General features: G+C 37.7%; 3 protein-coding genes across 3 annotated transcripts; 1 reads left to right on the top strand and 2 right to left on the bottom strand.

Moving 5' to 3' along the window:
* Positions 1-36: 36 nt before the first annotated feature.
* On the bottom strand, positions 37-4,968 carry LOC114523015 (SAP30-binding protein-like). Its single transcript, XM_028543819.1, has 12 exons — positions 4,628-4,968; positions 4,134-4,195; positions 3,947-4,010; positions 3,693-3,721; positions 3,388-3,475; positions 2,753-2,853; positions 2,412-2,503; positions 2,234-2,294; positions 1,110-1,161; positions 890-939; positions 409-493; positions 37-323 (listed from the first exon to the last, which is right to left on the bottom strand). The coding sequence occupies exons 1-12, from the start codon at positions 4,881-4,883 to the stop codon at positions 166-168; spliced, it is 1,098 nt and encodes a 365-aa protein (XP_028399620.1). The 5' UTR covers positions 4,884-4,968; the 3' UTR covers positions 37-165.
* An 8-nt stretch (positions 4,969-4,976) lies between these two features.
* On the top strand, positions 4,977-7,591 carry LOC114523018. Its single transcript, XM_028543823.1, has 8 exons — positions 4,977-5,379; positions 5,484-5,572; positions 5,705-5,833; positions 6,082-6,172; positions 6,241-6,282; positions 6,387-6,428; positions 6,555-6,608; positions 6,733-7,591. The coding sequence occupies exons 1-8, from the start codon at positions 5,320-5,322 to the stop codon at positions 6,772-6,774; spliced, it is 549 nt and encodes a 182-aa protein (XP_028399624.1). The 5' UTR covers positions 4,977-5,319; the 3' UTR covers positions 6,775-7,591.
* Positions 7,592-8,393: 802 nt separating this feature from the next.
* On the bottom strand, positions 8,394-11,884 carry LOC114523017 (GTPase HRas). Its single transcript, XM_028543822.1, has 9 exons — positions 11,733-11,884; positions 11,574-11,622; positions 10,722-10,750; positions 10,399-10,448; positions 10,257-10,291; positions 9,808-9,910; positions 9,687-9,726; positions 9,436-9,596; positions 8,394-8,978 (listed from the first exon to the last, which is right to left on the bottom strand). The coding sequence occupies exons 1-9, from the start codon at positions 11,761-11,763 to the stop codon at positions 8,916-8,918; spliced, it is 561 nt and encodes a 186-aa protein (XP_028399623.1). The 5' UTR covers positions 11,764-11,884; the 3' UTR covers positions 8,394-8,915.
* Between the last annotated feature and the right edge of the window lie 3,355 nt (positions 11,885-15,239).

Below are 15,239 nucleotides of genomic sequence, written 5' to 3'. Positions count from 1 at the left end.
ATGTAGTTATCTCATGAATTTAGAGCATTTGATATTAAATACACGACAGATTATGTGAAGCTGTTGATCCCTCAAGTTTTAAAACTTTGAACATTTTACGTTACATAGTCGACCTAATTTTTCTGCTCTGATCTAAATAGATCATGTGGAGCAACAGTGACACGGCTAAGGTTTCTGAACCGCTAAAAGTTTACTACTAGCAGCCGCAACAGCAGCCTGGACGGACGCGATTCCTTGTAAGGCGCTTTGAGGGATGGTTTGAGCTGCTGTTCCTGAGCTGGTCACATCCCACTTGGATCTTCTCCTTCGTGAAGCATCATCAGCTGTGTAAACAAAATAGACGCCACTTTAGAATGAACATTAAATATTAACAGCAATGTCGAAATATTGCCTTCAATAACTACCCACCTGTTGAGGTGCTCGTTGATGCCCCAGCTGAAGTACTGGCACCGGCGTTTGTCGCGTTTCGTCTCGTCGCCGACACAAATTCCACCTTTTAAAGAACGAATAAAGTTAGATTACATTTTCCCAACTTGTGAAATTCTCCGACGTGATTACGCCCTATGCTAAGATCGCGGAACTGGTCCAAATATGCGTGATAATTTTGCGGCAATTTGTCAACATGGTGTGATAATATTATTATAAACACGGGGTTACCCACTCAAACCAGAGCAATAGAAACCCACAATCGATGCATCATTGCACCTTAACGCATTCAGTGTCAGTCTCAAAGATACTGAAATGTGTCCGTTCTCTTTGTTATCCTGGCCTTACGAATGTTTGTTTTATGCTTACAAAGGGAGAACCATCAACAAGTAAGAAAAATCGAGCTGTGCTTGACATATCACGTTCAAATTATCACGCATATTTGGGCTGCCTATGCTATTACCTTTGATCTTTCTTTTTGCTTTCTTTCGTGATGTTCTTTTTGAATTTTCGCTGAAGGAAAGAGATGGTTCATTAAATCGAATTGGACGGCAAAGACTAGCTAAGCTGTCCGCATATAATTGACTGGCAAGCTGTAGACAGAGTCAAATATTTACGGACCGCTACGATCGTTGAAAGAATATATCCTTATACTTTTGAGGTGATAAAAGAATGATACTTACAAAGTCGTTCGTAAAAAGAATCCTCGCCCCACGAGAATGGGTCGTATATTTCCTGGAGAAGATGGAAAATCACAAATAGTCGTAGTGCAACGCAACGGAATACAAGACAACGTAACGGAATACTTTACAATGCAACGGAACATGATACCACGAAACGAAACGCAATACGATAAAACGCAACGGAATGCAAGACAACGCAACAGGAAACGATAAAACGTCACTGAACACGATAAATGTAAAGGAATACGATACAACACAACGCAATACGATAAAACACAACGCAATACGATAAAACACAACGCAATACGATAAAACACAACGCAATACGATAAAACACGACGCAATACGATAAAACACGACGCAATACGATAAAACACAACGCAATACGATAAAACACAACGCAATACGATACAACACGACGCAATACGATACAACACGACGCAATACGATAAAACACAACGCAATACGATAAAACACAACGCAATACGATACAACACGACGCAATACGATACAACACGACGCAATACGATAAAACACGACGCAATACGATACAACACAACGCAATACGATAAAACACAACGCAATACGATAAAACACAACGCAATACGATAAAACACAACGCAATACGATAAAACACGACGCAATACGATAAAACACGACGCAATACGATAAAACACAACGCAATACGATAAAACACAACGCAATACGATACAACACGACGCAATACGATACAACACGACGCAATACGATAAAACACAACGCAATACGATAAAACACAACGCAATACGATACAACACGACGCAATACGATACAACACGACGCAATACGATAAAACACGACGCAATACGATACAACACAACGCAATACGATAAAACACGACGCACTACGATAAAACATGACGCAATACGATAAAACACGACGCAATACGATAAAACACAACGCAATACGATAAAACACAACGCAATACGATACAACACAACGCAATACGATAAAACACGACGCAAATACGATAAAACACGACGCAATACGATAAAACACGACGCAATACGATAAAACACGACGCAAGCCAATGGCGAATGGCGATGTGCCACAACAGACCAGATTTGTATAAAGAATTCACTCACTGAAGGATAGTTTGTTCCAATTTCATTTATACCACAAAATGAAATTAGTTTTTCATATATACTGTAAAACAAAAAAAAACAACTCTAAACTAAACTATATGACTACCTTTTGTGAAAAAAACACAGTGCACACCATATCCTCTGAAATGAACATTTTTATCATCAAGACCATTATTACCTTGGATTGCGGAAGTTTTTCTTTCTCTGAATTGTGAGTTTCAGATCGCAACCTGTTCTTTTCTTATTCTCAAGAAGGTTTTCGATTTTTTCCTGTGGAACAAATGAACATGTTGGGATCATAAAAATTAATTTAGAATGTGACTGTTCAGTGAAGTTAATTTTCTTGAAATCATATTGTACTCTGCATAATTCCTAGAACTCAAACTAATGTTTTTGCTCCCTTTATCCCCAAAGAAGATGTGCCGATATTGACTGAATCAAACTGTATCTATGCACTACTGTACCAAGTACAATTAAATTATACAATCTTAATATCAATTTTGGGACTTTAATCTCAACCTGTAAGGAATTTGAGCAGCGTCCATCTGGTTCAACAGGGAGGGTGACTTGAATGCTTTCAACAGCAGCCAAATGATCAAGCAACTCTTTCGGCATCATGCCTTCAATGAAATAACATAAAATGAGCTCGTAATACAAACTGCCTAATACATTTTACTTACCGTAATTATTCGAATAAACGCTGCGGCGTTTATTGAATTTTTAGCAATTAAGATGCGGCGTTTATTCGAGGGCGGCGTTTATTCGAGGGAGGCGTTTATTGCAAACTCGTAACAACTCTAAATTTATTGTGTAATTTAAACGCCAATTCAACCAATACAATCAATCCCCAAAAAAACTAAGTATAAAAGTTACGTTTCTTTTCTATTTATATAATTATATATGAAAATTGAACTGTGGTTATAAATAAATGCTTCGAATAAACGCCGCAATGAGGCCTCAATAGGTTGCAGCGTTTATTTGAGGGCGGCGTTTAATGATATTTTTGCTTGTCCCTGCGGCGTTTATTCGAGGGCGGCGTTTATTCGAGGGAGGCGTTTATTCGAGTAATTACGGTATTTCTCTATTTAAAAGCAGACCCCCTCCTCCCTCCCCTCCCCTTGTGTCAGGCACTGGTAGTTGTGGGTCACACCTACCCTTCTTTTTCTCATTCTCTTCTAGTTGGTTTTGCAAACGTGGTATGTCAAGCACAGCTCGATTTTCCGTACTTGTTGACGGTTCTCCCTTTGTAAGCATAAAACAAACATTTGTAAGGCAGGATAACAAAGGGAACGTTCGGACATATTTCTGTATCTTTGAGACTGACAATGAATGTGTTAAGGTGCAATGGTGCATCAATTTTGGGTTGTGTATTGCTCTAAGTTAAGTGGGCAACCCTACAGAATCCATGTATGATATTGGTCGATGAATGGCAGCCTGTGAAATTGTATTAAAGACATACCGCACTTGTTTCAGCAGTTTCTCCACTTTCTAGAATAGAAGAGAGACCTGTGAAGCTATGATATAATATATCCACATTTCTCCCAATGTACTTATTACAGCAACAAGCCAAACAATGTAAAATATTAAAATTAAAACAATTTCTATCAGGATTTGGTAATGCAAATTTATCACATGACTTTGACGTGCTGGCGATTTTGACCTGATTTTACCAAAACGATTCTGATTTATTGTGCCAAGAGTTTTTAAACCAACCTTGTTGCTGTGGTGCCTCAGATGATGTACCTGCCTCTGTTGTAACTTCAAGAACCTCACTCTCCTAAATTAAAATTCAATTCATTCATATAAGATTAACAATTCTGAGGTTATGCTGAACTTCTGACATGCTTTCCATTTCACTGCATTTCACTGCATTGCCAAAGAAATGCAAGATTGTATTCACCTTGGCTTTACCGGTACTCTCTTCCTCATCCTCATCTCCAGCATACGAAACCAACCGAGAAGCTGAGAAGAAATACAGAGAATAACCTGTTGATATCACCTGCAATTCTCACTGTGATTTTTGTCTTTTGATAGATGGAAACAAGTGAATAGTGATAAATGGGCAGATATACAAGTGCTCTTTTTTAAACATCAGTAACTTATTCCCTGGTTCACATCCATCAAAAGAAGAAAATCAAAAGTAAGCAGGTCTTATCTCACAAAACCTGTGATATCCGATGATATCCCATCAACTAATGTATTATTATTATGTATAAATGTGTCTCAGTAAGGAACTGCTTTGTTCCTTGATAAATCTTATCCAAACATAACTCAAGAGAACTTTTGATTTCTATAAAATTGAACGATTTATGTACAAAATATCAAAGAAATTATCGAACTCTTAACTTTTAACACATAATTTATATCATCATTCGTATTCACACCAAATCTCACCTTTAGCGACTCTCGGTTGGCTAACAACCACTGAATTCTTAACTGACCCAGCACCGGAGGAATTTCCCTCCTCATCGCTTACAACGATATCATAGTCAGAATCGCCCGTTTTCGCCTCGCTTTTCTCTCCTTCCTCTGTCGAAAGTTTGCGTTTCTTGGCTTTCGAAAGTTCCAATTCTTCGTCAGATACATCGTCCTCGTCATACGCATTTGCTATCGACCGCAACGAGCCACCGAGGGCCGGCAAACGGCTCATAGCAAGAAAAAGAAATGAGGCTTTAAGTTGTGCAAAAATTTATTGCGAACTACGTATGTTGTTGAAAATTGTAAAAATCGCCATTTTGTATGAAAATTAGAAGCTAAATATGTACACAGTTAGGTACTTGTAGATACAATGGGATATTTTTGCATGGATAAATGATGACGTGTGAGAAATATACTGGATAATCTGGAACTGAATTCAACAGCAATAAGGGATAATTATTGATAATACGTCAAATATTACCATATTTATCCATAAATTAGCTTAATTATCTTTGAGAAGACCATGCTGTAACAAATTGTAATCGGAGAGTATCGGAATACATCGGAAAACAAGAATAACTGTATTAAACTGTTTACTAGTAAATTTTACAAGAAATATTTTGAAAACGAATAGAACACTATAAAAGGATCATACGAATTAGCATATCATGTCAAATATCGAACCAAAAAAAGTATTTGTAAAATTCATTCCAATGAACACAACCAGAGTAAGTTGTGACTTGCTCATGTTCAAATAAAGTCACATATAGTAATAAAGTGATGCATTTTATGCAAATTAGAAATTTAACCGGTTTGTTGCTAATATATGCAGGAAGAAATTAGAGACTTTTTCAATGTCTGCGGCACAGTGGTGAGTGTTGACCTCAAGTCAAAAACGGATGCTAAGAAGTTTTCATTTGCGTAAGTGAAGTGTGTGTGTTATAATTTGTGGAGCAAAGCGTGGAGCCCTGATCAGGGTTATATAAGCTACTTCTTTTTCTGTTTTCTGGGACAAGATGTGCTATTGTGCTGCAATATATTCTTTTGATGCAGATTCATTATGTATGAAACACAGACTGGAGCAGATCGGGCAGTTGCGGAGCTGAATAACCAAGTGATGAAGAACAAAAAAGGAGACATGCAATCCCTTTTTGTTGTCCATGCAGTTATCCCTGATGCTAGGTATTTTCACACAAGTACTAAGTGCTATAACGCAACGTACCAAGGCTAGATGATTACTTGAGGAAGTGAGGGGATAGTAACATACAGTTATTTGTAACCTGGAAAGTTAGGAGAATGTTGAAACTATTTCTATATGGTGTGTTGCCACCAAGAATGTTTCTTAGGGAAGTTTGAGTGATATTTTGTGATCTACATCACCCATTAGCAAATGCCTTAAATCTGTTAACCAATGGTGGTGCTTTTTTCAGAAAGGAGAAATTAAGTTTTACAGCCAAGGAATATCAAGAATTGTGCAGGAAATGTGATGAAAATGAAGAGAAAATAAAACAAATTTACAATGTATGTTCCATCTAAGCATTCTGTTATCTCCTGTTTATAATTGAATTGAGTTTTTCTTCAATTTTCAGAATCCCGTACAGGAAAAAGAAATTACAGAATTACTAACTAAGGTGGCATTGTTGATTAATGTTTTTATCAGTTGGTCCTAACTTTCTATAACACCCTGCTGCGATGTATGTTTGCAAATTGCAAATTATTTTTGTTAATTTTCTAGAAACATGAACTTCAGGCAAGACAAGTGGAGCTTAAGAAAACTGTATGTTTGTTTGCAAAATACTCATCTTTTTTTATTAAACAGTAATAAATATGGAAGTAAGGCATTCCATAGGAAATGAAATAAAGCTATGACTAATTTTTTCTGTTTGTTTCGCTTAATTAATAGAATGAAAAGCTAAAGGGAGATCTTCAACTTCTAGATTTACAACTTAAGATTAAGGTGCATAATTTAGAAATGGCATACAGTCCTTACAACAGTCTTGCAATGAGACTGGTGGTTGGGTGCTTTATCTTAACATAATATTTGTCATATTTAGAGCACTCTTTTCTAACCTCTTTCATAGAACTTGGAGATGGAGAACACAAAACTTAAGGAAGCTCAGTGAAATCTTGAAAGCTCAAGTGAAATCTTGAAAGCTCAAGTGAATCGGCAGATTGTGTGTGCTGTTCAATTAGGGATTCAGGACAGAATACAAACTCAACTGCTGTTCAGATGAAATGCTATGAGCCACAAAGTTGGCTGTTGCCTGTTACCAATTAGGGGAAAAACAACCCTTTTTAATGTTGTGTCTGTAACAAGTTATGTTTCTATCATAGCTTGACACTGATTTCTGTTAGAGTGAACCAATGTTAAATCAATGTGTTGCCAACAGAACTTAAATCTATGGTAGGGATCATATGGGATAAGTAGAGTTTACATTATAGTATTTATAACAGAGGTTTATTCAACACCTAAAGATATGGATAACATTTTATATGAGGAAAGGCAGAAAACGTGTTTTAACATATTTAAAGAAAACATCGGACATACACATGCTGTAAGGCATTGGAAAGAGATCTATTTATGTCTCCTCGCCGTAGATTTTGGTCTTAAGACCTCATATTTAGTAGACCAATGCTGCCTACAGCCCGTACAAGTAAGCACGTTGGTGAAACATCTTTGCAGAGAAAAGTTTCTGTTCCGAAGTGACTTGTATACTGTACTTATTTTCGGCGATACATTTGTATTGCAAAGAGAGGCAACGTTGAGCTATCTAAATCGTGTTATGAATGAAAAATGCACTTGCTTCGTCGATGCTTCTGGACACTTACCTGAGCCAAAAATGGTTGAGAATTCTGACAGCAAATTTTGGAACTCGATAACAGAATTTTGCTTGACTTTTACCGAGTTCATCCAATGCAATCCGGCAGATGAAGATGTACGTACTTTCGACGTTGAAATTGTACATCCATGCACAGTATTCGGGCTGGTTTTAGGATATCCTGCAGTATATTGGTTGGCTGAACAATCTGAAATGAACTGTTTGTCACATACAAATCTAGCAGTAAACTCGTGCGAGATTGCACTTGCAGAATCATCGCAGGACAAATATTTTGTGACAGCGTCTTCGTTTAGTTTTCCTGAGAAGCTATCAGTCAATTGTGAAAAGTATGTGCAAGTCTGGAAGATAAATATTGCCGAATTGTTGCAGAAATGTACAATGTTTATCCATAGATTTATTTGTAAACAAGTTAAATTACCGGCTGTGATTTTGTAAAATAAATGAGAAGTGTTCTAGTGGCTTTTACTCTGAATTTATCCAACAAACAGATGACAATTGAAAGTCTGAAAGAGAACTTGTTGACTGGTTTAAACCAACCACTGAGAGATAGTGAGCAAATTCTAGGAAGTTACATCCTAAATATGGATAAGAATGAATCTAGGAAAACACAATTGAAACTACAAGCATAGATTAAAGGGTATGCTCTTTAATCTATGGCTACAGGAAACAACAGATTTGGAATACCAAGAATTTCCTCCACAGCCAGATTTTAGGGCACACCAGCAGATACATCTTTTTTGGATGTTGCAATTACATTTGGCATGTTGAAATTATCTAAGACTCACACACAACAGCATGACCTTCAATAATTTAACACGAAATTTTTTGTTTAAATTTACAAACACCTAAAAATATACGGACACGACCAACACTGAAAAGGATAATTGCAAATAAATCATATCTTAACCTAAATTGTCAGATATAATCATGTGTACATGTACGTAATATATAATGATCTACCATTAATTTGCATGTTCTAATTTAGCTACATTTAGTACAATACCTATTCAATATCGAAGACAACCAATTAGTCTAACAAGCTATGGCTAATTAGGCTAACCAGCACACCCAAAATTAGTCACAGCTAATTAAACTAATCTGCACACCTCAAACTAATTGTAAATACATTTACTAAATTGTCATCGCACACAAATATTTTCGGGCAAATTTCAGCCGAAAAACAAAATAAAAAATTCATTTTTCTGAGAATGGATACAAGCAAAACATACCCAATCCATCTATAATCACATGACTATGATTTTGGGGGGAAATTTTTCGGATGAAATTGAAAAATTCTAAGTAAATGCGGCGGCATAATAAGCCAAATTTGGCCGTTTCCATGAAAAAATCGCCAAAATATGCTGTATACCATTTCTTTGTACTATATCACAGTTTAAATGTCTGCCATGACGGTTGCATTTGTCTTATAAAATGATGCATTTTCTCTTTTTCTTTGGCTTCGGTTTCATCTGGCCTTTCCTATCTTTCTATAAAGAGGAGAGAGAAAATTTTATCTTCAGCTGTGGCTGTGAAAAAGAATTGGTAGATAAGATTCATCCCAGATAGCTACGCCATTGCATCTAGGTTCATGGTCTATAAATTTTATCCTCATCCATATTCATTCTTCCAATCTTCCTTAAAACAGGCACTCAACTAACTTGTTTATATTTTGTTATTAGCTACTAAGGTATATGATTTTGGTCATGAGAATGCAACACTTGAGATATTGGCTCAATTTTGCCTTCTTACTGAGACAGGTGGGAACATTGTGAATTGAACTCAACATTACTTTGGAGATTGCCCAGCAATTTACCTGGGCTGGAATGGGAGGAAGATTACATGCCAGGGAAATATTCAGTTGTGTGACAATTGGTAAACATTTTTTAATGCAAGACGAGACTAACAGAAGAATAGCCTCTTTAGAAAATATACCATAACACTTACATCTTTTCGTATTTCTCGTACTAAAGTGTAGAATGCTTCGTCGACTCCTTGTCTCGTTTTTGCTGATGTTTCTATGAATGGGATGCTGAAGCTTGATGCCAACTCTCTTGCACTTTCACTGCTCACGTTTCGTGTCGGTAAATCACATTTATTGCCTACCACTGGAACAGAAAAACATGTTGTCTAACTTGCTTGGAAACAATGATTAGGACAGAAAGTTTTTTTTTAAGGATCAAAAGCAATGTACTTACAAACCATAGGAACTTCGTCGGCATCTTTCACTCTCTTTATCTTGATTAATTTTAAATAGATTTAGCATGTAATTACTTTACTACCATGACAACACGAAACAAAAGCAAGAGTTGCGAATACCTGTTCTCTGTATTGATGTACGTCGTCGAAAGATTTTACATTATTTATCGCGAACACGCATAGAAACCCTTCCCCTGTCCGCATATATTGATCTCTCATTGCACTGCAAAAATAGAGCATTACATATGACTCAATGAAGTGGCTGGAATTTGCTAATGAAAAAGGGAAGCGGCAGTTTCCTCCCCCCACAGATGTGCTTTGAGTCATAATGAAGCAATCTTTGTCCACACAAATTGGAATTTTAATGTTTAATTTAATGAGAGACAAAAACACAGAATCTTAAAGTTTAAAGTTTGAGTGGGAAAAGAAAATACAAGAAACAAGTTGCATTTTCTATTGAAAAATCCAAGGACACTGAAGGTTTTAGAGGCAGCATCGACTATGTTTTAAGGTTGTTTCCAGGTCAGTTGATTTGGGTTTAATAATCTTATTACAACAACTGTAATTACCTATATTCCTCCTGTCCAGCAGTGTCAAGGATATCCTAGGTCAAGGAAAGGCCAGTAAATTTCAAATTTTTCGACAACTGGAGAAAGCTCCACAAAAAAATGTCATTTATCTGGCCTACTTGGATAAGCAGAAACAACTCACCAATAAACAAGTTTCTCCATCTATAACTACTTGCTTTCTGTATGAATCTTCTACAAATGTAAATCGAATTGACGTGAGAAAAATTGGGATTTGCAATTCAAAACAACGAGGTCCAAGGTGTGAGTTCAGTGCACAAAGGATTACAGAAGGCAGGTGTATAACTGACCCAAATAAGTGGAGGTGGGGGGGCAATCATCAAATACACAAGTGATACATGATATGTGGTAAGATGTGGTGCCTTCCCTTACTGGAAACCAAAATCTCCCTTCCCTTCCCTTTGGCAATGTCCCCACCTACCCAATGTATCAGAAGGTCACACTTACCTATTGTGGGATCGTATTCATCAACAAAACTAAAGAAATTAAAAGCATTAAGGGTAAGCTAATTGAAGTTGAGTTAACTTAAGACACACAGCAATTTATCAGGCTGAATAAGATGTATGTGCAATGGGGACAGCGTCGGCTACATCTCGAAAAAGTGAAATTCATCTTAAGAATTTGTTGTGTGGACATGCCATTAGATTGTTCTAGCTTCTCTAAGCGATTACAAATCATCATCTAGCCTGGGGGGATCTTGCATGGGTCTGCTCCTGCAAGTATTACAGGAAGACAATTTGCTTTTCTGTTATTCACCAAAACTTAGCATAGTTCACATTCTATTCAATATCTTACTATGATCTGGTAAAAGGAACATTTGATGATGACCTTGTGCTCACTTTTGTATCCCTGATACACAACCACACCCCTTACAATGGATCTCTAATCAAAATCTTTGTAGCATACAATAAACAATTGGAATATGTGACAAACTGGTGAAAGTCCGAAATCGATTACTTCTAATTTACTCAAATTGGCTTTTTAAGAGCAAAGATCGCGAACCAAATATAATCACAATAACAAAATTAACAATGAAGTCCCCTTGCAAAATTTTACATACAATACAACGCCGATGCATTTCGTTACGCGGCGCACGAAAGAAACACAGTTTACATGTTTGTGTTATAAGTGCTGTCGAGTCGGAATTTGCTAAATAATTTGAAACTTTACACCGTTCTAATAAGTAACGAATACATTTCCACTGTATTTATGTATATACACCACTTACTTTTGTGTTAAATAACTGAATTATTCGTAGCTAAAACTAAATAACAGGACAAAATACACAAGTACACTTACTGGTTTTGTATTAGCTGAATTGTCAAAGCGCTTTTCCCCACACCGCCAGCTAAAATAAAAGGTTCAATACGAACGTGAGTGCAGTCATCGGGTATCACCGAAGTCAAATGTTTAGGGTACCATTTTAAACGCAAATTTCGCCCGGCAAACGGCTCGTACCTCCGACAACGACGAGCTTATATTCAGTCATCTTTCCCTCGGCCTTTTCGACCACTTTTCGCAGGCAGATTCGTGCAAAAAGCAAGAAAATACGAAAACGTTTTGAGCCGATAAACCGAACTCAAGTCAAAAACCTGAAGGTGCGGCTTTATAGTCCGAATGGCCCAAGGACTAATAATACCAGCCAATCAGCGACGTGCGTCGGAGGGACGCCTGCAAAAGGGGGAAATATTCGCCAAAAAATGCTGGAATATTTCGACGATCGGGTACCCGGGTTCCGGTGGCGAGAAAATTCCGGACGGTGATTTAATGGGGAAAGATACCCCGGGTGTGGCAATACTCCGTGATGGGTATTCTTAGGGGTAACGCGGTGCGTTTAGGAGGATTTTAGGATAAGCTTGTTCTCCATTCTAGTATCTCCCTTCGTGACCCTGATTGTATTCTTGACCTGAGTTGATCAAGCATTTTTATCCATGCAGATGTAGATCTCTGTGCCGTACGACAGATAGCAGTCTTAGCACTCTTTCAAGAAAATATACATATCTAGTTAGAAACGTCGAGAATAATTTCAGCTGAGACATATCTTGACAGCTATTTCAATAATTATTAGCTCATTTTTATTGCGGTCGAACATCTGGGCAGGGCAGTGTACTTTGGCATTTTGACTGTAATCAGTGAATCTTCATCAGTGAAGACTCGCTGAACGTGATCTCAAGCAGGGCGTGCTGGGTCTTCAAGAAGAACAACGAATGAGTAACATTTTAGGGGCCCAAGGGCGCGATCCAAACAAAAACAAACTAGACAAACTGTCTCCACTTTATTATACTGTATGACGCGAAGGTTGCAGGAATACTAGTACTTCAAGTAACCTTACACGGTGATGCGATTCTGTAACGAGACGCTAACTTTGGCCACGTACTTGATACGCAAATCAAATAGCTATTAATAATACAGGTCTGGGACATCATGATTTAGCTAATATACAACTCTTCTATAAAGGTTGCTTTTACAAACTGTTGTGTATTTAACACTTTTTCAAATTTCAATTTATAGTCTAAAGGGCCCATTATGCCAGGGGCCCACAACGAGTTCCCATTGTCTCGACCCTGGCCAGCACGCCCCTGAATTCTCAAGACGGTCAATACATTATATGGCTGGCTTTTCAGTGTTTTACTGAATCAGAGATAGAGATATGTACCGGCTAATAAGAAAACGGTTCAACAAAAGTGGCATATAGGCTGTTCAGTCTGGAGTGGGGGTGTAGGGAATGTGGCACCCTATCCCCTACAGCCCAAAGTCGAATTTTATCACATGGATATTATTTGATTCTAGAAAGCACTGTGCTGTGTACCTAAATATGTTGCCCAATTTTTTAAGGCGATCGCTGCCAATATTAGGATCGCATCTTGTTGAATTGAAGAGGAGCCGAGATATTTTCAATGTCGGGTATAACAAACTTCTACGAACTCTCAACTTTTTCTAGTAACTCAGCCAGACGAATGAACTAAAAAGATCGCTCCTTTGACTGCCACCCGCTCGTAAACTAAATCACTGAGACTCGCGCCAACGTCTCCTGCATAAGAGGTAAATATCAGATTAGTTCACTTAGATAATGGACGGCAACTCTGTGCCACGAGGCTCTTAGACAGGTACTTCCTGCCATCAGTTGGATTCTAAGCACAGGTTCCGTTCAAATCCAGTGCAACAGAAAACAACTGCCAATTAACCAATATTACTCGAGACATACATGTGGTGGTGATTCGATTAATGAATCATTATACAAGAGTAGAGACTGAATTGAATCTGATATTACGGCTATGGAGAGCTTTAATGGCATCGGCGAACGGGACAAAAAGTAAACACCCAGAAAGGTTTTCTGGTGTAGGTTTTTTAAAGTTGATGAAGCAGTCAACTTGTCTACCTCAATAAATTTTAGGTAGACAAGTTGACTGCTTCATAAGGGTTGTGAGTTGGAAAATGAAGAAAAAATTGTCTGAGACTAATGCCTGTATTCTAAAAGCTCACTCATACTCAAACTCATTGAGTGGGAGATCTTAATCTTCTCGTAAAGTTTGAATGGCGGTATTTCCAGCCGAACAGGGGCTTGATTTTCATATATCTTTCCATCTATTCAGAAAAAACTTTCTCATTGATCAGCATTAACGAAATTTATATGTCACACTCGATGAGTATGAGTGTGAGTGAGCTTTTTGCATACAGACGTAACTGTAACAGACTAATTGTCTGACATCAAAGATGCATCGATTTTTACTGTTGTGAGTTGTTCCAACTCACAACCCTTATTGGAAGCATGTCTATCTATGACCGTATCGCGTGTTACAAACAGGAAAACGGTTATTACCTAAGCAAAAGTGGTTTTACGTAACGAATCCTTGGTTACTCAACGTGTCGAAACGCAGACGGATTTCTGTTTTCATTGTTAGTACAGAACAACAGGAAACATTTCAATATCTCAAAGCTTTTTGCAACGCAAAAGTATTTTCCCACCGAGTTAATTTGCTGGTAGAGTTAATTAAATCCCGTTAGGAAGTATTTTTCTCTAGTGCAGGATTTCCCATCTCCAAATGCAGATCGCAATAGAACCTTTTATCTCCAAAAGAAAAAACTCTGATTCACGACAAGATTTTCCCACCAATTTTTTGTGGGTCGTTGTCTATTTATAAGGCACCCCCGTTACAAATGTGGCATAACAAATGTCTAAAATAGACCATGAACAGTTCTCGATGTTTCGACCTGAGGGCCTTTGTCAGAAGAGTTGGTTTATAGTGATACTAATGATGTTTATTTTTGCAGTTGTTATATCACATCTAATGGAAAGTTAGGACACTACACGCCTCCCTCCCCCCCCCCGTTCTCCTCCCCCTCCCCTCCCTAGGATTTCGCCAATTTGTCCCAGTACCAAATCGCCGAAAATGATCAGTTTCACTGAGCTGTTAGAAATTCCCAATCTCCCCCCAGTGATTAACACTCGAGTAATCTTGAATATGGGTAGGCCCTTTTTCCTTCTGGACCGTTTAACTGTTAGGGAAATTACCACATCATGAAATTGGTAACTCGACAACCGCCTAAAATATGTGAAAGAATCAAAGAAAGATTCTCGACGTTTCCACCCAAGCGACATATACCGTAACAGTTAAATCTCCTGGAGATAGCATTTATAGGTCGATGCGTCGAGATGTTTTGCCGGTATAGTTGGTTGCTGGACCAATTCGATGATACAATCTTTGAAAATGCCGCCAGATTAAGAGCTGTTTATCTTGAAACTTACGTTACGTTATGTTCAAGAGAGGTTTAAGACCTCTAAGAGCTATTTAAGATAAAAAAGCTTAGTTTATACCCCTCGTTTGCTTCACCTGAACTATCGGTTTAGGAGTAATCTTTGCATGCTTGGCCAAACTCTTACAATTTTTAACTCCTCTACTGCTCTAAGAAAAACATTTGAGAAATCCTAGAGCTCTGCAGACTAAGACAGCAGTTCGATAGGCA

The sequence above is a fragment of the Dendronephthya gigantea genome, unplaced genomic scaffold (assembly GCF_004324835.1).
Source record: "Dendronephthya gigantea isolate DGI-Jeju-01 unplaced genomic scaffold, DenGig_1.0 000026F, whole genome shotgun sequence".
Classification (NCBI taxonomy): Eukaryota; Metazoa; Cnidaria; class Anthozoa; order Malacalcyonacea; family Nephtheidae; genus Dendronephthya; species Dendronephthya gigantea.
The sequence above is the reverse complement of the archived record's forward strand: the minus strand, read 5'-3'. Positions and strand labels throughout refer to the sequence as shown.